Genomic DNA, 21,554 nt, shown 5'->3' with positions numbered 1-21,554 from the left:
CGATATGACGGCCGTTATATTAGGCGATGATGCACGGATAGGAGAACCCACGTGGCCTGCCATGCGCCGCATTCCAATGCGAGGAGGCGTCGCTTCTCTTGCGTCCTAAGCCCCGCGATCTCAAATTGCTGCGGCGGTCGCAGCCACCTCCGATCGGGCCGTCGCCGGCGCCACCGACGCCGCCGAATCGCCGGTCTCTCCTCGCCCCCCCGCGCGAGCCCTCGCTCCCTCTTCCGTGTCGCGGCTCGAGGCGCAGGCGATCGCCGGTCGCTGCGCGGCACCACCCTCGCCAAATTAGGGCTCTTTCGGATTTTGGTGGGTGAGGACATATTTCTACAGGAAAAGGTTTTATGTAATTTGTGGAGAGCATTGCATGCTTTAATCTTGTCAATTTGCCTCTGTAAACCCTACCGATTCTCAGTCCTCTGAGTGAAGTGTTTCTGCTTTTTCTAACCTAATTTTCTTTCCAAGCCGGGACCACATAATGGAGTCATCTCGAAATTTGTTCTTTTCACTAGAATTTTATGTTAATGTGTGACATTTTGTTGAATGCTACAGTTGATTAGGGTGGAGAATGATTTCAATTATTTTCATTAGATAAGAATTTTCTTTTCTTGGGTATGTGATGAATAAAATATACACTTAGATTTGTGAAGGATATTGTTTGGATATGAACAAAGTATCACTCAGTGATAGCATATATATTATCGATGTTTCACTAAGCATCCCTGGATTAGTACAAATCGGGGATTCTTTCATTGGCTGCATAAGATTAATGGAATGACAATTGAGACCTTGTGGATAAGTGGATTGGTTGAAAACAACATTGGATCCTTATGAAGCGCTAGTGCGTATCTGTTTTTGGCTGAGAAGTTGTTATAACAAAAAAAAAAAAAGTGTTTTCCCCAGTTTTATTCTATGCTTCTTCTGATCCTTACATATATGTTCATTGCGCAGGTAGATTGAACATTTTAATGTTCTGCTCCTCTTGAAGAATGGATCACGTTGAGCATGATGAAAATGTTGGAGAAGAGGAAGGTTCTGCAAATGAGTTCACTGAAGACAATGATACTGCAGTAGATAATGAGCTTCACAATGACAAAGCCTCACATGATGAGAATGGGAAGGAAAAGGAGCAATTTGCAGTCAGTGACCCAAGGGATAAATTGGAGCCGAGAGTAGGAATGGAGTTTGATGATGATGAGCAAGCATACCAGTTCTATAATGAATATGCAAGACGAGTTGGCTTTAGTATTCGAAAGCAACATTTAACAAAAAACAAATCTGGCCAGGTTACATTTAGGAGATTTGTTTGCTACAGAGAAGGCTATTACAGAAACCGTCCATTTGATAAAGATGCAAAGATTCTGCGAACGGATGGAAGAACTGGCTGCAATGCACACATAGGCATCAAACGCTTAAAAAGTGGGAAGTTCTGTGTCCACCGTTTTGAGCCAGAGCACAATCATAAACTTGCATCATCGAAAAAGGTTCACTTGCTAAGATCACAAAGGCAGGCCGATGAGACTCAAATGTCACGGGCACATGCTGCAGTCATGGCCGGAATGGCTCCCAAACCAACTCTAGACTTACTATCTAACAATGTTGGTTCTGATAAATCCAAAAATTACTTCCATGGGTTTCGTCAACATGAAATGAAGCTAGGTGATGCAGGAGCAATGCTACACTATTTACAGAAGAAGGCTGCTGAAGACCAGAGGTTTTACTCAGCTATACAACTTGATATGAGAGATCGAATAACAAATGTGTTTTGGGCAGATTCAAGGTCAAAAATTGATTATGAACATTTTGGTGATGTTTTATGTCTTGATATGACATATAAACCAAATGGATATGACAGGCCTTTCATCCAATTTTTGGGAGTGAATCATCATACTCAAACTGTCATCTTTGGTGCAGCTTTTCTGTATGCTGATACTGTAGAATCGTTCAAATGGTTGTTTGAAACATTCAAGGAGGCAATGTATGGAAAGGTGCCTCATCTGATTCTAACAGATGAAGATGCTGCAATTATTAAAGCCAAAGACGAAATTTGGCCAAACACAATGTATCGGCACTGTGCCTGGCATATTTACACCAGTGCAGCTAAGAATCTGAGTTATGTTTTTCAGGCCACTCCTAGTTTTGCAATTGATTTGAGCAAATGTCTTTATGACTGTGAAGATGATGATGAGTTTGTATCAGAATGGGAAAGGATGTTAACACAATATAATCTCACAAATAATGTGTGGTTGTCCAAGCAGTTTGAAGATAGGAGAAAATGGGCATTGGTTTATGGAAGGGATATATTTTCTGCCGACATCAAAAGTGCCCTAAGAAGCGAGCACATGCATTCCGTATTAAAAACACACTTAAATGCTGAGAAAGATCTTATGTCCTTTTTTAAGGTTTATGAGAGGCTGGTTGAAGATCGACGATATAATGAGTTACAAGCCGATATCCATGCTAGTCAGTCAGTGTTTGAAGTTCCCCTTTCGCGATTATTAAAGCAAGTAGCATCCATTTATACCCCCAAGGTCTATGAGATGTTTGTGAAGGAATTCAAGTTGTATGTAGACTGTGTTATCCAATGTTGTGGGGATGATGGAAATTGTTATGAGGTCACTAATTTGGAGAAGCAAACTAAAAGTTACGTTAGGTATGATCCAGCAGAAGACACGCTAAAATGTAGTTGTAAGAAGTTTGAGGCCATTGGTATACTTTGCTCCCATGCAATGAAAGTTCTTGATTATAAGAATATCAAGGAAATTCCTGAAAAGTACATCTTAAAGAGATGGAGAAAGGATGTGAAGGATGGCGTACTGATCAACAAATATGATGGTACAAATGAAATCGATCCTACAGTTGCCATTGCAAATCGTTATGCCTCACTTGGACGTGTTTATTTGCACATTATAGCAAAGGGTTCAAAATGTCAAGAAGCATATGACATTGCCATAGAAGAAGCCGACAAACTTGCGAGAAAAGTGGATCTTTCTTTACAAAATAGAGCTTTTGATATAAGCCTGTCGGAGTCCTCAGAGGATCAACTTCAAGATTGTGTTGAAGTTCATGCAGTTCGAGCAAATAAGGAAGCTGGAAGGCTGACGAATCAAGGGGCAAGTAGCTTCAGGAACAACAACAAACAGCGTAGGCAGCGTAGGGTTCTAAGTGCAGAAGAAAGGACTATAAAGAAAAGAGGTAGAAAAGGTTGGTAAAATTTACTATGTATGCATGTTATAAGGTATGCTAATGCTGTTGATGATTTCAAGTGGCTTACTGTAGGTCAATCTGATGATGGGTTGGCTGGTTCGGTGGCCAGTACGCCAAGAAGGACTCAACCACATTTGGCAGTATCTAGCAATCAATATGACCATTGGCCTTCTGTTAGATGTCTGTCATTACAGTATCCTTCAAATGGTCAGGTAACATCTTGGTTCTGTATGCACAGACCAGTCTTAGTATTGTATAGCATTTGCAATTGCACCTGAAGTTAGTTATTAATTAGGATGACAAAAATACTGATGATTTGGTAAAAAAGGATTGCGTAATTTTACTGTAATTACTTTATTCTCAACATTTCTTATGGAAGTGCTATAGTTTAGATGACACATGAAATCTCCCGTGTACCATTAATAAAGGGTGATTGGATCCACAGCTGTGGTGTTTTACTGGTTGGTTGAACTTCAGATTTTAGGTGATTTGACTGCCAAGTGAATCAATGGTCTCAATTTTTTTTCTGGTGAGTTATTTATGTAGCTCAATGATTTTATTCGTGATGAACTTTAATAATTTACAAGATCCTAGAATCCAAGTGAAACATCCATGCATAATGGGCAAAGCAATCTACTGGGATAAGTTGCCATTGGAATTATATTGAACACTCTTTGGAGAGAAAATTTCAAGGTTTTGATGTAGTTAGTGATGATAAAAGCTTATTCTAGAATTTGGGAATCAGCTGAAAGATGTTGATACTTCTGTATTGGTTGATGAATTGTGAAAATATTGTTTTAGGAAAGCATATCTTCTGTTGCATGCATCTTCTTATCATCTTATTGTATCACATCTGCAGGTATACCAATATTCACTTTCATCTCTGCCACCCAATAATTAATACTAGAAATCCCTTATGAGATTCTGAACACGAGCCTCTTTCTCAAGGATATGTTAGGCCAGACCAGTTAATTTTTAACTGTTTTGTAGTTTTCTGAAGAAATATCCTCTAATTTTTTTCATGTTTTTTGGGTACTTGCAGGAATCATTGGTTTCCAATTCACCACAACCACCATTTGGAATTATCAATCAGCTGCATCAGAATGAATCTACTTGTATCATGTTTTCCCAATCACCAGTTGGGAGTACTTTTCCAGTTGAACCTTCAGATCGGTAACTATTTTTTTCACAGTTTTTTCAACTAGTGCAGCTCTTTCTGAACAATTTTGCACGTTTAGTTATTGTAATATTGGCAGACAACTAGACCTTTTTAAGGTTGTAGCTCATGAAACTTGATTTCCATACAGCAGTTGAAAACACTGAGGACATGTACATATCACTAATAGGATTGAGAGAGGTAAGTTCTTGTCTAGTGTTTGGTAACATTGATGATTGCTCATGCTTAATGTCCAATCTCGTTATCATAGGTCAGTATCTGTCTCAGGATGCATTCCAGGAAAATGTTAATAGCAGAAATGCTCTGCCCAACGCTGGAGAATTTGGTAGAATGACCTATTGTAGATCCAGATTGCCATCCCCTCATAATTTTGTTGTACCAGTGAGATCTCATGAACGACTTGCAAGTGTGTCTTGAATTAAGCTTCTTGATGTCACTAATGTTGTATTTGTAAACAATCATGCAACATGAGCTCTTTTTTTGTTCTCATGTAACACTTGCATATGTTGTGATTTGTAGACATCTGAGACTATAGCTGATGAATTAAGTTAAAAACCTCTTTTTTCCTTTGTAGTTTTGCTCCTTAGTCTTCAGCTTCCATGCTGGTGTAAGATGAGTCAGATACTGCAACTTTTTTATGTCAGTTGCTAGTTTGGTTACTTGAAAGAGTTCAAGTGCTGCTTCATTTACTTTGCTGTGGCCAGAAACCATCTGTTGTTAGAATTATCATTTTGGAATTTTATCGTCCGTCATTCATGTGAAGCTTGTGCTGATGGCTACATGCTTGTAAAGAAATTGACATGGAAACTTGTAGGTTTCTTTTAGAAGGACATTATGGATCTACTGTCCCTTCTCCGCCAGTCGATGATGTATCCCCCTTAAGGAATTGATGGCATTAATGTATCAGTAAACATCTGTTGTATTCACTAATAATGTGTTTGAGAGTGCACCTCAGATCCCTTGACCAAGTGGTGATGATACTGAGAAAGTGTAGGAATCAGTGGGTGCCACATTCATGGAGCTGTGATCACTCCACTGGGCATTCTTAGGCCTGCAGATAGACATTAAAAAAGTGCAAGTGAAGGATTCAAAGTATGATTACATTGCTACTGTCTCTGTCCCCAAGCCTAAAAAAGTACTCATGAAAGTACCATATATCCCTTGACTGAATTAAAACATGAGTGATAACAGAGTCATAAGCTTAAACACAAATCATTTTCTTTGTTATGGTTGAATGGTATTGATAATTTCATACTTCCAAGTTTCAACCATCACAAAACACAGTTATTTTGTTTAGTCAGTGCAGATTGTTACCATAGTTTCAGGTTGTAAGTGCTATTTTCATTGGAGAAGACATCAACTCATTCATCAGGAGATATTACAGAAGTAAATGATGTACAACCAAATGTTCTCTTCAAACCTTCTTTACCATTGAATCTGTTGGTGTTAGTGAGAAAAGGTGCCCGTTGAGATCTTCAAGGAAGCCACAAGCTTATGCAATTACATCATAACTGGTTAAGGAAAATGTAATATTATCAAGCTCAGGCATTTCACTAGAGTATTTTGCTGTCGTCGGCTCAAATAACTGAAATGTTGAGAAAAAAGAATGAGAAATTCTTCATTTCCTTCTCCTTTTTGACAATGCTCAATGCTAGCAGATGGACTTGCACATTGTTCACAAAGTCTCACGATCAAAGAATTGCAAGACATTGTAAAGTATGGGGACAAAGTTGGAGGATAATTTGTATTTTGTACATTATCAATCTATTACTTCCAGATGTGAAACAAGGTGATATAGTTTTGTCACACTACAATCTTTTTTGATAGAATACACTAACTACAGTCTTCAACCTGGGTACATCTGACCTCACTCATGACAACCCTCCAACCTTGTCCTTGCCTGCAAAACAGATCATGAATTAACCTCAGGATAAACTTTCAGATAAAACAACAATCGAAGATGTGCATACAGGTGTGGATTTTCATGTAGTTTTCCTTAGAGAAACTCTCAAGTACAAGCAAGGGTTCCATTGTCCACATTTATCATGGACATGAAGCACCAATTGTTCTGTTTTGATTATTGAGGAAAGCATTTTAACAATTAGTAGCATCTAAAACTTTTGCATTTCTTGAAGTTCATTGATGGCTCTATCAATAATATGATGAGTAGACTAGGCATTAATTACATCTCTTGATCAGCCGTGTACAAGAAAAACAGAGGAGATAGCACGAGTGAGAGATTCGATACGAAGGCTAAACCATACAAAGCAGGTACAGATCATGCATGATTTAACTGATGCCTTTTCTTGTAACTAGCATATAATTTGTGCAATCTACTACAAGTCTGAAGTAGGGAGTACTGAATTCTGCAATCAGACCGATCCGTTTAATGAAGATCCCACTTTTCCGGCTATCTAATTTTCTCTTGAACTAGATATTTGTTATCTCGATCATCCTTGCACTGGCATCCATGGTGGTTTGTCGGTGAAACAGCTACCATATAGATTGAAGTATGTTTCAGTTATTTCTTTGTTTCATAAGTATACTTAAAAAGGACCACTTCATGGTAGCTTTCTCAAACACAAAATGCACTGATAACAGAATTGAAGTTATCAATATCTCCATAGTGGATGAGAACACGATGTGTCGGAGTCTTTATCCATCTCATCCCATCAGTCACATGTCCATAGTGGCTCAAAGATAAAAGAAAATGATTAGTGGTTCATCTCTCAAGTCAATAATATTTACTTCACTCAGGTTTAGCATCGAATAATTCTCTCATGTAGGACTCTACCCAAGTTTTCTTGTTATCACAATACACATACCATTTCCAAAGTCTTTGCTTCATATTTGAGAAACCTTCAAACTCAATATCAATTAAAAAGCAACAAACAAAACGGCCAAAAGACTATAAAATATGCAGTTTGATCACCAACGCAATTTATGAGAGAAACAAATAGTTTGGTAGAAGAAACAAAACATCGAAAACCACTAAAAGAAACTTAAGCGTCTCGAATTCTGGTAGTTGTATCCTATCCCAAAAAAGAAAATCGAAAACTCATCATGTGGGAGTTTGCAGTCTTAATTAATTCATTCAATATGTAGTATTACCTCGGACAGATTCAGTCCATTGCGAAAATTTCTCAATCCCGAAGTCCAAGCTCGACTTCAAGATCATCATCTTCTTCAAAGAGCTTCAACAAGCGGGCATGTTGCTCTTCTCTCTTTTTCTTCTGCCACTTCTTGAACAAGAAATAGGACAATAGAACAAGAGTAATTGCTCCTAGGCATATGAGGAGCACCTTGAGCCCCGTGTTGCTTCTGGAACTGGAATGGCTATCAGCTTTCGTTGAATCTTTAGAAGGTGATGGGTTTTCAGACAAACCTAATAAGAAGAAAATGTTCCTCAGGATGAAAGACACTGAGATTGACAAGTAGAATTATACCAAATAGACTAGAAGCACAATTGAGCACAAAAATAAGTATAACCAAATGTTTACCAAAGACCATGATGATAATGCAGGCTAAAATTTATTTACCAGAGAAATGCGCTTGCGAATTAGTCGGTTCAACAATTACAAAGATAAGAGTTTGTCATACCAAGTAAATGCTAAAAATATAAGTACACAATGTGATTACAAGTAAATTCCAAACAAGATAAAAACAACTTTTACATCCTCGCATCAGATCTCTAAGAATGAATCCACCACACAGATGCAATGAGATCTAGAGTAGGCTATCACGTTAACAAAGCAAAGCGTATCGGAACTCCTCTGCTCAAGAACTACTCCAATTAGGGTTGTCAACCAAGAACGACTCATCAGTAACAAATTCTTGAACCCTCAAAGGAATCCAAGTACAAAGACCTACAACTAATAGGGTGAGCGACGGCAAACTTGGGATTCCGCGATGATTCAAACCCCAAAAGATCAGATATTTCTCTCCCAGTGTATGAAAAAGAACATCCAGAGATCAAGTATCAAACCCGACCCAAATCAACAAGAAAACCGCCGGACGAAATCGAGAGGTATCGATGACGCAATCAAGAAAGATGCATAAAAAACGCACCTTTCCCCTCTTAAATCACTAATAAACGAAAAGAAATCCAGGAATTGGAGAGGAGCGAACCTGGGATGAGGTGCAGAGCGATCGAGAGGAGGAGGAGGAGGAGCTGTCGCGTCGATCTGTGACTCCCGTCTCCGGTCATCTCTCTTCTTACCTCTATGCACCAATTGTTGTGTGTCCTGTAAGAAATAAGGCGAAGTAATAATGAAAAGAGAGGGTTTGGTGGCTATATAGATTGAAAAGTAGGAGACTATTGAGGCTGAGTTGGATTGACAAAGTCAAAATTGGTAGGTCAAGAGGAGGTTGGTTGACTTGTAATTTCTTTTTTTTCTTTGATACCAGAAATAATTATGTATTTTATATAGTATTAAAATATTTATTTATGGGTAAATTTGTAAGAAAACCTAAGTTTCTTTTTTCCACGCTCTCTTTTTGTTTTATTTATGCATATATATTTTTTATATATAAAAGATAATATAATTTAAGTCTTCTTCATATACCTTGTTAGTTTCTTCGGTATCGCCTTCATCTAGATCATCATCTCCTCCATTCCTCTATCTCAGGCCTCGGTCATTCATCGTTCTCATTCAGAGGCAGCAAGAGACGGCGAGAGGGAGTTGACTTCGCTGACCTATCAGCATGATGTCACAGATCAGTCATCGGTAGCCTCTCACGGCTGCCATTTCATTGGCGGCTGATTTCTTCAGGGGTGATGCCACCTCTCGCAGGCTCCCACGCGTCGTGACTGTTGGAGACCACATCACCCCTGAAGCTATTCGAGGGTGCTTAAATCGCCTCGTTTAGAGCCTCTGCTGACACATATAAGTCCGTAACAGTGATTTGGAAACTAATAACGCCCGTTACAGTCTTTGTATCATATTATAACGGACGCGGAGGGTCAATAAGGAAAAATCAAAATGAGAGGGGGGTGTTTCTGCAAGTACGGAGTACTAACGCCCGTTACGGTCGCTGCATTGGAACTTAACGGACGCGGGGGGTTAATAAAGTAAAATCGAAATGAGAGGGGCGTTTCTGCAAATATCGGGCTCGTACCAAATCCTGTGTGCCCTCTCATCTCTGCGTCGAGTGCAGCCGCCGGTGGAGGCGAGAGAGAGAGAGAGAGAGAGATGGCGAGGACTCTTGGAAGAGCGTTGGTGAGAAGGGGCAAGCCCTACTCTTTCCCCCTCCTCTCTCCGCCTTCTTCCGCTCATCTCTGCACCGAGGGCGACGGGTTACAGAGCTCGCGGGTTAAGATCTTCGATCGAGATCTCAAGCGGAAGCAGGTCGAGTCCTTTGTACCCTGTCTTTCCTTTCGAAGTTCTATCTGAATTCGCGCTAATCGTAATAGATGAGCTAATTTGGGTAGAGAGATCGAGCGGCGTGGTTGATGAGAGGGAAGGATGAGTTCGTTGACTCTGTAGCTGAAAACCTTCTCGATCGCCTCCAAGTAACCTTGCAGTTTCCTTCTCCATTTTTCTAAATTTGATGATGCATTCGATTCGATGATATCTTACATTAATTCGGTAATTTCCAATGGAATCAACAAAAAAAGATGATTCTTGAACCCACTGGGCGACTCTTGGGAAAGCCTAAAAAATGATCGAAGCATCAGTTAGGTGTAACAAGTTTTGATGTTGAGGAATCTTCTAACAAACCCCAGTTTTAACTTTGTTTATGCTTGGAAACTTGGTCAAAAGAAAATCAAATTAACCTAACCATCAACCACAAAGTTGAAACTTTAATATCTTGCAGGATTGCAGAAAGACATTTCCTACAGCACTGTGCCTTGGGGGTTCCTTAGAGGCAATTAGACGCCTCTTACATGGACGTGGTGAGTACTTGTTAGTTTTTTCCTAGCTAATGCTGTTTTATCGATATGATACTTGGCTTGTTGACTGCAGAACTATTTGGTCTCAGAAGTATACTAGTGTATATGATACTTGGTTCATTTGTTTCATTCATATTCTGCTTTCATAGGTGGAGATGAAGATTTTATTAGCTGACTATAATTATTTAGATCACGATTTTGATTTTATCCTTATTCTGGGTTGGAAGATATTTCCTTCTCAAATGTTCAGCTAATCTTTCTCATTGTCAAGTCAGTGAGATCTTCCGAAAAATTCTTCTGGAACTTTTCAGTAATGGAAGATGATGAAATGGTAGTTTTCATTTGCCAAATGTAGGGAGTGACTTTATCTCTGTTATCAGGTGGCATGGAGAAGCTGATCATGATGGACATGTCATTTGACATGATTAAAGTGTTAAAAGATACGGATGAAAAATTTGCGAGGAACAACCTTGAGACTTTCTATGTAGTTGGAGACGAAGAGTTCCTGCCCATAAAAGAGAAGTATGCTGTTCTGGTACTTGAGTGGAGCAGTCTGTTATTGAACTTACAAGTGCATTTGGTAGTGGAATTTATTCTTGATTACATGAGCTTATGTGCTTTGATCTTCATGACTTGTATTAGTTGTGAGTGTTTTCTTTCTACAGTTCCCTGGATTTGGTTATAAGTTGTCTGGGACTTCATTGGACAAATGATCTCCCCGGAGCCATGATACAGGTATGCTCTAAGTTTGCTATTATGGTCCCGAGGATTCTTCTTTATATAGTCAGAAAATGCTGACATGCTATCTCTCTTTTTGACAGGCCAGATTGGCTTTGAGACCTGATGGTCTGTTTCTTGCGGCTATTCTTGGTGGAGAAACACTGAAGTTGTTAAATTCGATTGATTTATAAATTATATTGTTTTAACTCTTGGTTTTTGTAAGATTTTTGTGTTTTGGATGTCTTCATGACCAGAGAGCTGAGAATAGCATGCACTATAGCACAAATGGAACGCGAGGGAGGCATCAGCCCTCGACTATCGCCTTTGGCACAGGTTTTTATTTTCTTTTCAATTTAAGTTTCATTCTTTACAACCCTAGAACTTCCAAAAGCCGTTCAAATATCATAATTTGGAGACTCCTAGGAGATCTTATATGTATGTTTTTGAAGTGAAGAATCTTAATTTTGATGCAGTTCTGCTTCTTGACCTGGTTAATTATGTTAGTGTAATGCTGCAACACAAATAGGAAACACAATGGGTTACCATGAATGCTTCTAGTTATGAATGTGCTAAATACAAGAAAAAACAGAGGAAATGAGAACATTCATCATACTATTGATGGTTTATTTATGATTGTGTGTGTTTCATACCTTTTCTTAGGAACTTTTTCTTGGTGATCAGTCTGGCTCTTATTTGACAACTATGTGCATATGTACTAAATTTATGCTGTAATTTTTTTTCTAATAACTTTTTCGTTACACGTTATGCTTGTAAATTATTGCAGTTGTATCGATCGTTGTTTCCTCAAGCTTAACATATAGTGGGATCTTGATATGGTTCGTTGCTCATATTAATAAATGCATGCAGTTTTGTCTGACCGAATCATCCTCCTATGTTGGGTTAAAAAAGGTTTAGAGATGAAATATACTGCTGGGCTTAAGGTTACAAGATTGTATTGCTTGTTGGAATTATTTGAGTAGTTTGATACCCCAAGAAGGGTGAAAGCATATGTTGTATCTGAGTCTAAAAGGCCCATCTTAACTCAGGCTTATCATGTAGAATAACATTTGCATGCCCATTTGATAAAGGAGGCCACGATACTCTCTTTTGTTTCTCGGAGATTGCTTCTTGTGAAAACAATTAATGTGCATGAAAATTTTCTTTTCTTTTTGAGTATGTGAACATTCAAGTTCAATACAACTGAGGAGAAGAAAGTGAGCTGTGTTCCTAGATGTAAAAGAATAAACTTACTAGAATCCTTTTGGTTTTCCTGTTCAGGTCCGTGATGCAGGAAATCTTCTGACGAGGGCAGGCTTCTCTCTCCCAGGTGTTGATGTTGATGAATACACAGTCAAGTATGATAGCGGTTGGTTTTCTTTAACTGAATACAGGGTTATATTTCATGAGTTTGTAGGATACTGTAGAAACTTTTAATGTGTATGAAATAAGATGTTACACGGGCATTATATTCTCTTGTTTTTCTACTTTAAATTGCATTACATAACCGATAGAGAACTCGCGGGAATGTACTAAAACGGCATCATTGGCCTTGTTGGATAAAATAGTTATTGTAGCCTGCAGCTGGCAGTATTTACTAGACCCTGAGTAGCTTTCCTACGAACTTGAATGACATAGCTGAAAATTATATGAATCATCAAGCCAAGCTTTCTTTTCAAGTTGAAAACTATTACTGTTTTCTTTTTCTTTCTTTAACTTCCATTTATGATCGTGTCTAGCTTTGGAGCTTATTGAACATCTGCGGTCTATGGGTGAAACAAATGCCCTTTTCCAGAGGAGCAATGTAAGTTTTACGCAACGAATACTGATTGCAACCTGAGGAGCTCAGATCCAACGACCAATGGACAATCTTTTTCGTTTCTTTCCATTTTCCAGATCCTGAAGAAAGACACAGCTTTAGCAACTGCTGCAGTGTATCAATCGATGTTTGGCGGAGAGGATGGAACTGTTCCAGCAACCTTTCAGGTATACCATGCTACCTTTAAACAAGAAATGCAGTCTGCAAACTGATGCAGATAGGGATTTGCATTTCCTTGCTCATATGAAAACTTTTGAGTAATCATCATGCATTTTGTGTTCTAGACTTCTTGTGATATGCTCGAAAGCTTTATTAGGTGGTGTTGTTATTATCTTGTATTTGTCATCATGCCTTTGCCCACAGTGTAGTTTGTTGTTACAGGTTATTTACATGACCGGATGGAAGGAGCACCCTTCACAGCAAAAGGCCAAGAGGAGGGGTTCTGCGACTGCATCTTTCGGGGACATCCAGAAACATTTTGGTCATGGCAGTTGCTAATCATCACATTCTTTAAACGTAAGTGAATGCTCAGAAACAAATGATTCTCTTGTTCTTAAATTGTTCTTTTTTTCCTAAATTTTCTTGAATTTTCTTTTAATAACATGACCTATGTGCTGTTTCTCACAGGAGCAAAATAGAAAGGGAGCTTCCCATTTTCTCTCATCGACCAAAAGAAGAAATGTTCTTTTAGAATCATAAATTATGCCGAGCGCATTGAAAATAGAGTTTGCTACAAATTACCTTCGTTCATCATCGACCATGCATCTCAACATCATCCTGGTGAGGTTGATATTATGCGGAAATCAGAGAAGATGGTGGAAGTCAAACAGGCACTCTTCTCAAACCTATGTCAATAAATCAAACATTGTTGGTCAGGTATTTTTAGACTTAAAAGAACAGTTTCTCTCATATTTTATTAGATAATTACTTTGCAAGTTTATACAATATCTACAACACCTTAATTTAGCATTCCAACGTGCATTGAGATTTAGATTGATTTAAAGGTTGATGATGGATGTATTATTACTAATTCGAGTTTAAACATTTCAATAATCTTAATAAACTAGTTATCTTAATCTTCTAGGAGTTCTAAGGAACTTGATTGGGTCTAATGTATTTAGTCTAAGATGATGTTTCAATAAGTCTTAATGCTTGACTTAGGTGGACTTTATGATCTCCTATTGAAAACAAATATTATTCCTATAACAAAAGTCTTTTGAGGAATCACCACCATATAGCTATCATTTGATACACAAAGGAAACTACTTGGACGTGGTACAATTCGGGTTTGATTTATACAACCACAACAAAATCAAATCCTAAATTCTAACTATTTTGTATCCGTTAGTTACATGGGTTTGATTTGGATTCGCGAAAAGCAAAAACCCCCAAACCATAATATTACATTTTGGTTTGGTCAATACTACAGTTTGTACTCTAAATTCATATGCATCCTCTTTAAATATCATAGACCCCATTTTTAGTGTATGTTTTATAGAAATTTAATTTATTTATTTTCCTATTAATGGCATAGGGATGATATTATTTTATACCATAAATAAAAATGTCAATTTATGATGTAATATATATTTTTGGCGTAGGTACAAATAAAAAGTAAAAAATGGAAAATGTAAATGATACCACATGGTCACCTTCAAATCTAAACTAATAACATATAATATAATAATAATTATTATTACTATTCAAAAAGTATTTTAGTTATTTAAAATAGATAAGAATTCTCTAAAAATCAGAAATTGCTATCCGACAAAAAACATAAAATGTAAAGTCTTTTTTTACGAAAAGAATACCTAAATAATAATTATTCTACTTATATCTTTAAAAAATATTTTAAGGTTTTATCGGATAATATTTCGATTTATAGAGAATTCTTATCTATTTTAAATAACTAAAATAATTTAATTATTATTATTATTATATGTCATTAGTTTAGATTTGAATGGATTATTATCGTATCTATCGAATTAGATTCTTTACGCAGCTGAGTTTAACTCGATAACGGGTTGTTACGAAGCGATAACTTCGTCGTCTTCCTTTTTAACTCCAAATTCCTCCTCCCAACGCCACCTCCAAAGCGCAAATCTTGAAGCCCGTGGAGCAGTAGGAGCGCTCCTCCGCTGTTCTCCGATCAGTTCTTCCCCCACATCGATATGGAGAACGCCAATGAGTGCGACGTTTGGGAATTGCTGTACTCCGACTCCTCCTTCACGAGTGACCACGAGTCCATAGTTGATCTTGGAACCGTGGATGACGTAATGTCGCACTACTTCGGTGAAAACTTGGAGGAGGAGGAGGAGAAGAGCGAAGAGGGCGGAATCGACTCCGACAACCCTAGCTGGATAGACACCGACTCGGATGCGGTCGAACAGAGGGAGGAGGAAACGGCGATCTTCGTCTCCGAGGACGAGACAAAGATGATCGAGCCGAGCAATGCGGGGAACAAGTTCGAGGGTGCAGATGAGTCCCAGGGATCGACTGCATCGTTCCCTGAAGACTCGAACTCTGAGGGGATCGATGGCAATCATGAGGAAAAGAAAAGGGTAGAGGACGAGCGCGTACCGAGCGAAGAGGAGACGACGGGTGGGGTAGTAGCCTCGTGGGAGTACTCTTTCCGGCTCTTGAAGCTTTGGGTTGCCAAGGCGAAGTCGGTGTGGGCGATCTCGATGGCCGCCGCCAACGTGGTGGTCGTCGTGCTGAGAAGTTGCTTCTACCGGATGAGGCAAAGGGTTTCGCTTGCGCTAGCCGTGGATGACAAGGTGAGCTCATCTCGACTCTCCATCATTCCGTGTACCAAAAGAGAACATGATACCTTCTTCAAGCACATAAGCACATAAAGACGGAGAACATGAGTGGAAATATAGTGTAATCTTCTATATAGAATTACTTTCTTCAAGCACTATTCATGTCTTTCTTATCTCCAAATGAATTGATCATTGTGAATGCTTTGCTTCCTTGAAAAGTCAGTCAAAAAGTATGCTAATAGTTTCTAATGATAAGTTAAAAAGCATATTCCTAGTTTCTTCTGATACATGCCAAGCTTTGCAGAGGGTGAACCAGTTCATAATTCTCAAAGGAGCATATTTGATTGGAAAACATATGGAGTAGACATCTGCCACTTTTTGGTATGTGTCCTTAGCAAACACTGGTAGCTGATTCTTACATTGGAAAAAACTTACTTCCTTGAACTAATTGATTACTTATTTCGGCTAATCTGGTGGTAATTGCATTGTTCATATCTTTTTTGATGGATACAGGCCTCAGAAAAAGGAGAATGGAAGGTAATTAAGGTGTTTGACCTTCATGTGCTTTCCCCAGTTTGATGCTGACTTATAGATAAACTTCATTAACCCAACTCAGGTAAACACTCTTTGGGCTTGGTGATTGCTAGGTTGGACAATGTGCTGTGTGGAGATTAGCTATCTTTTAGTTTCTTGATCAGCAAGAAGAACTCTTATTTAGCTGCTAAGAATTTGACTTGGACATTTTATTGAATAAGTAATGATTGATGCTTTATTATCTTTGTCCTCTGAGTTAATATAAGGATTTGTTGAGTTTTTACTGGAAGTCTAATGTCAATAAATATTGTTATGATTGGAAAATGTAGGCAATAGTCCATTGTTGGAATTATTTTTTTAAAATGTAAAATTTTATTTAATTAAATTAGGTATACATCATAACAATCTTAATGAAAAGAGTATGTCACTTGGGACAATATTCCATCTCTTGAGTCACTCTTTTAAATCTATAAATAGAATCCTAATCAACTTGAATTAATAGGAACACATGAATTAAAATTCCTTCTCTTATTTTTTTTCTTTTTAACTTTTATTTTCTATTAAATAATTTTTACTTGGTTCGTTGAAAATCCCTCCACATAATTTTATAAGGTTCTCGTAAGAGGACTATCGTCCAAGGAAGACGCGGATCAAAACGACTTGTCCTCTCTTTCGACTTTATTATTTTTTCCGAATGATCTATCCAATGATAGCATTAGTGAAGATCCTCCTCACAGTGTTAATTTCCTTATTTTGCTATCCTACTTATCGATCATCACCGCTGACGTCATTATTGGTTAGATTGTTCAAGATGATAACAAGTCAAAGGGAAGGGAGAAATGAGATAACAAAATTATCTATTTTTAACATCATTTCTGGATGTGACAAACCATATGGTATTTTCCGTCGTTAGAGTTAATAACATAAGAAAAAATAAAATTAAATATTTTACTTTCCTAATTATAGGAATATCAATATAATTTTTAAAAATAAAAGTATCTAACTATAAAGAAGGAATAATACGTACTTAATCCTACGACACAATATAATATTTTCAAATTTAACCGGAGGTTAGCTCAACGTGGGCATAGATGGGTCAACCAGTGAAAACCCAACTGGTATTAAAGGAAAAGAAAGGGATGAGCATTAATAAAAGGGTAGACAGTTCACATTGCAAAGCAGTCACCAAGAACATTATTATTAGAAGCACAAAAGATACAGTGATAAAGTTACTTCGCAGAAGGCAAACCTCGTATCATATGTCCATTCTTCACATTCATCTGCTAAGAGTTGCAGTTGGAAGCAGGAAAGGCTGTTGGAGTATACTTCTCCATCAATTCGGTGAGGGCTGCCTCGAACTCTTTTTCCAGCTCGACTTCCTTGGACAGGTACTCCCGCCTTAGTAAAACCTTGTTCTGTTCATGTGAGCGTATTAGCTTCTCTCTCTCTGCCTCAAACTCCTCAACTCCCTTCACTCCCGTCTCTTCTTTCCTGCAAAAGAGAAAGACATCTCCTTGCTCGAAAAGAAAAATCCTCACCAGAAATGGACTGCACCTATCATTTGCATCGGTGACTTCTAATAATAAAGCTTCTAAAGCATAATTGTTATTGAATTAGTATTTATTATGACAATCAGGGTTCATATCTCAGAGCAGTTTATGGATAACATAAGAGAAGAAAGTCTGCTGTAGCAGATAAATAATTATGTTTAAAGAAAGGACCATCGGCAATATTATCATCAGCAAGAAAAGAAAAATTGTAGTGAAGAAATCTATCTGCCAAACAGAATGGTTTTGTAATAATGTATTACTGAATTATCTTTAGAATCTTGGATCATTCAATGGTGTTAAAAGTTTGCATTACCTAGTCTTCCGATCTTCATTGCTCTGCCTGCAACAACTTCTCGAAAGTGCTCTCTTTCTCTTCAGTATTATTGCGTATTTTTTCTATTTGCTCGTTGAAAAATTTCTCTTGATAATCCATCTAACAGCATAAAATAACAACAGAACAGGTGCCACACCAACATAAGAAGAAAGCTCTTAATTAAATTTGAAATTATTTTAGAAAATGAAGCAGACTTCCTAAAATAACAAAAGTTCACAGCAAGCTATAACAATTTAAAGCTTCACAACGAAGCTTGAAAAATTCCAAGGACACTTCGAAAGGCTATGAAAAAGAATGTGAAACTCATGTTGTAGTAATAGCAAAGAATTTAAGAAGACCAACAAAGTAATAGCACGGTATTTAAGAAGACCAACAAAGTCAAACAAAGAAACACAGATTCAGCAATCCAATAAATATTGAAGTGGTAAAGGTCTGAATACCTCTTCCTTGTTTTCTTCATGTTGCATCTTGGATCTACGCCTTACAATGATATTTTCTTCCACAGTCTCACGCCACCTTTGAGTTACAACCCCAATGGTTTCTTTAAGGACTTTGGACTGTTGTTCTTGTTTAACAACCTTGTTTTTCAACCAGATTAGTTGCTGGTTATCTTCATTCATTTGCTTCATTGGAATGACAACCATTTCCTCATATGATCTCATCTCAAATTTCAGACGATGTTTACCTAAGATTTCCAATTGAATCAGGTTTGCAGGAAAAAAATTTATTATCTTCACTGGATAAACATTAATTGGAAACCCAAAGACAAATAACCCATGAAGAATAATAAGGAAATATTAACAAGCAATGGAAAGTTGTAAATTAACAAACAATGAAAAAGTTGTGATCTATAAGCATATTTCTGGCATGGCTGCATAAGTGCCTATGGTAGCACCATGGCAGTAAGCCCTTTATTCCTCCTAAGTATCCAAAAAAAGAGGAAGCAACCTTTGCTTTAGGTCGATCTAACTTTGCTTAGTAAGCTGAATAATTATTATCATGTTCCGAGGCTAGGAAGCAACCTTTACACATTAGCACAAGCAGAAAAACAATATAAAACAGGAAGAAAGGAAGGGTTTTTTCGAATAGACACTGGATCCTCTTTTTTTAGTTCTTCCAAAGCTGTCAGCTTCTACTTGTTGACTTGGTCTCTAAGGTCTAAACACACTACTAGCACAAGAAATTTGTGAGACACAAATGATAGCATAGTTGCATGTATCTTCTACACAAAGAATGCATACGTACTGAAGAATAGCTCAGACCTCATGTCAAGAAAAGATCAATTAAGATATAACGAAATAGACAAACCATGAGAATGGTGGTTGAACACATCCACATCTTCTTTGTTTGCCAAGTAGCCATATAATTGGCGTTTGCCACCTGCAGAGAATAGAATCCTACGATGTTCCCATGCGTCTCTATCTTTTCCTTGTTCTGCAAAATGATTATGTAGCTGCTCAGCCTCCAAATAGCCTACTGCAGTAGGTTCAAAGATCAAAACACTCATGCCACGATGCCCACGAGGACCATATGAATGGCAGGCTTTTACTGCTGCATACGAGCTGAAATATTCAACAAACTCTTTTCTACCCATGCCAATCCACTGTAATTTTAAAGCGACAAAAAATTTAGAAAACAAAAAAGAAAGAAACAAGTGTATTGCATTACATGTTTGACAATTGGTGAGTCTAAGATCTGATTTTGTACAGCCTATTAGAGGTAAACATAGCCTGACAAACAAGACTCTCGCCAATGCAGGTTTTTGCCAGAGTTGATGTGTGTAGTCCTACCCCTGCTAGCGAAGAGTTTGCTTACATGACTCATACCTTGGACATCCGGGTCCCAGGAGCACTCTCGTAAATAATCATAACATGAAAATAGAACAAGTAACTTCTTACAAGCTGAAATGAATAGCATGGGTTCTCCCATCTTTAATTTTCAGATGAGACAGGAAAAAAAAAATATTTGGCAATTCAACCAACAAGTACAAGTGCGATAATATGAACAAGTACAAGTACTATAATAAACATTCAACCAATATTGTCATTTTGTTTTAATTGCTCATGAATAAATTTTATTAGTTTAGGTTGTTGTCGGTTGTCATGTGGCAACATCTCCTGTGCTACTACCTTGGTTTCCTAAATTAGTCAAGAAGAAGAAAAAGAAAGCCAATGAAACAAAAAAATGAAAGAAATCAAAACAATATAATCGAAGATTAAAAATCTTGATTGAACATTGTCTCTAAAAGAAATTTTTATCATTCTACAAAAGTAAAAGTTTATCAATCAGATATATTTATTAAAAAGAAAATTTTATTTTTCAAGATAAATTTAAAAATTAATCATCTCCAAAGTAACAACAAATAAGTGAATGATTTGACTTGATGTAATTATACTCTTTTCTTATTTTTATATCTATTTTTCTTCTTGTATTTGATGAGCATATAAAAAATAATAATAATTGGACATTAGTGGATGAACAATTGAATAAATAGTATGCTTTATGAAGGGTCAACCTACAGTCAGTTGTGAAAGAAAATATCTCTTGAGTAGCACAAAAAAATCTGTGAAAGAAAATATCAAAAATATTTTTCAAATATGTAGTATTAATGTGAATAATGAAAGACATAAGATCCCCAAAAGTTAAAAATGATGAAAGGTGACTTACGACCAAAAAGAAGTTGGATGGGCAGTATCTAGAGAAATTTTTTTGATTAGTTGACAAAATAAGGGAAATGAAAATTAGAAACTTAAGCATAAAAGATGAAGATCAAATAGTTTTTTTCCAAAGAAAATGAGAACTATGCAATAAAGCAAAAAAGAGCTATCACTTCAAATATGCATAAACCAAAAAAGAAAGCAGGTAGGACTCTAGGATGTGTAAGTAATGTCCACTGAATAATAGAAATGCAAGTACATAGGAAATTTATTTTGCTAGAAAAAATCATTTCAAAAATCCAAATAGACAGAACTATGTCCATTGAATGGAGGAAAAGCACATTGCACAACAGATGAGAATGCAAGAGACATTTGGAAATGCACAATTTGCTACAAAATTACAACATAGAACTTAAAGAAAGAAATGTTTGACATGGATTACAATATGAAACCAATACTTCTGAAAATAAGCTCGGTTATACAATAAGAAAATCAAAACAATGAAGATTATACATTTACTGCAATGAATGATGGAATGCTTTTAAGGAAGAGGCACGCATGTTATTTTGTTCTCCTATAAATTCATGGATTTATATGTGATTGTTTCAGAAAAGAAATACGATCAAGCAATTCTTAGTGCACGAATTATGTCAGGACAAAACAAGTTCTCAACCTCAAATTCATGAGGCAATCACAACAGATTACCAGTTTCACTTTTCTCCATGATAGAATCAACAAATTTTGACTATGCACAACATAATGCCTAAGCAGCAATTTCTTTAAAATAACTTAGAGGCACACATGAGCGACTTCCATTAAAAATAATAGTGTCATTTGCATTGAGGTAAATATTCTCGTTATCACAGTCTATCCTGCATCAATGTCTCTTTCTGAGATC

At 37.2% G+C, this 21,554-nt stretch overlaps 3 protein-coding genes, 1 long non-coding RNA gene and 1 pseudogene across 12 annotated transcripts; 3 read left to right on the top strand and 2 right to left on the bottom strand.

Annotated features, from left to right (window-relative positions):
* Nucleotides 1–23: 23 nt before the first annotated feature.
* On the top strand, nt 24–4,956 carry LOC135595770 (protein FAR1-RELATED SEQUENCE 5-like). 8 transcript variants are annotated; one of them, XM_065087127.1, is made up of 6 exons: nt 27–315; nt 958–3,201; nt 3,286–3,425; nt 4,256–4,386; nt 4,521–4,570; nt 4,641–4,956. In XM_065087127.1, exons 2-5 carry the CDS (start codon nt 996–998, stop codon nt 4,525–4,527), a joined length of 2,484 nt encoding a protein of 827 aa, XP_064943199.1. In that variant the 5' UTR covers nt 27–315; nt 958–995; the 3' UTR covers nt 4,528–4,570; nt 4,641–4,956. The 8 variants fall into 8 exon arrangements, with proteins under 8 accessions (XP_064943200.1, XP_064943202.1, XP_064943199.1 ...); XM_065087126.1 differs by having other exon boundaries at nt 28–315; nt 958–3,210; nt 4,524–4,570; nt 4,658–4,956; XM_065087125.1 differs by having other exon boundaries at nt 28–315; nt 958–3,210; nt 4,524–4,570.
* A 4,541-nt stretch (nt 4,957–9,497) lies between these two features.
* On the top strand, nt 9,498–13,788 carry LOC135595767 (putative methyltransferase At1g22800, mitochondrial). Of its 2 annotated transcripts, none has more exons than XM_065087119.1 (12): nt 9,498–9,738; nt 9,822–9,902; nt 10,208–10,286; nt 10,664–10,805; nt 10,949–11,018; nt 11,105–11,169; nt 11,258–11,336; nt 12,282–12,369; nt 12,740–12,804; nt 12,897–12,986; nt 13,201–13,335; nt 13,447–13,788. In XM_065087119.1, exons 1-11 carry the CDS (start codon nt 9,583–9,585, stop codon nt 13,315–13,317), a joined length of 1,032 nt encoding a protein of 343 aa, XP_064943191.1. In that variant the 5' UTR covers nt 9,498–9,582; the 3' UTR covers nt 13,318–13,335; nt 13,447–13,788. The 2 variants fall into 2 exon arrangements, with proteins under 2 accessions (XP_064943191.1, XP_064943192.1); XM_065087120.1 differs by having other exon boundaries at nt 9,599–9,738; nt 9,804–9,902.
* Nucleotides 13,368–15,531, bottom strand: LOC135595769 (uncharacterized). Its single transcript, XR_010480637.1, has 2 exons — nt 15,400–15,531; nt 13,368–13,664 (listed from the first exon to the last, which is right to left on the bottom strand). It is a non-coding gene; the product is annotated as an uncharacterized LOC135595769 (long non-coding RNA).
* Nucleotides 14,757–16,360, top strand: LOC135595768 (uncharacterized). Its single transcript, XM_065087121.1, has 4 exons — nt 14,757–15,596; nt 15,886–15,962; nt 16,095–16,118; nt 16,198–16,360. Exons 1-2 carry the CDS (start codon nt 14,991–14,993, stop codon nt 15,943–15,945), a joined length of 666 nt encoding a protein of 221 aa, XP_064943193.1. The 5' UTR covers nt 14,757–14,990; the 3' UTR covers nt 15,946–15,962; nt 16,095–16,118; nt 16,198–16,360.
* Nucleotides 16,361–17,261: 901 nt separating this feature from the next.
* LOC135595766 (protein SUPPRESSOR OF GENE SILENCING 3 homolog) overlaps nt 17,262–21,554 on the bottom strand; it is a 6,028-nt pseudogene continuing 1,735 nt past the window's right edge.

Source organism: Musa acuminata, chromosome BXJ1-10, assembly GCF_036884655.1.
Source record: "Musa acuminata AAA Group cultivar baxijiao chromosome BXJ1-10, Cavendish_Baxijiao_AAA, whole genome shotgun sequence".
NCBI lineage: Eukaryota > Viridiplantae > Streptophyta > Magnoliopsida > Zingiberales > Musaceae > Musa > Musa acuminata.
The sequence above is the reverse complement of the archived record's forward strand: the minus strand, read 5'-3'. Positions and strand labels throughout refer to the sequence as shown.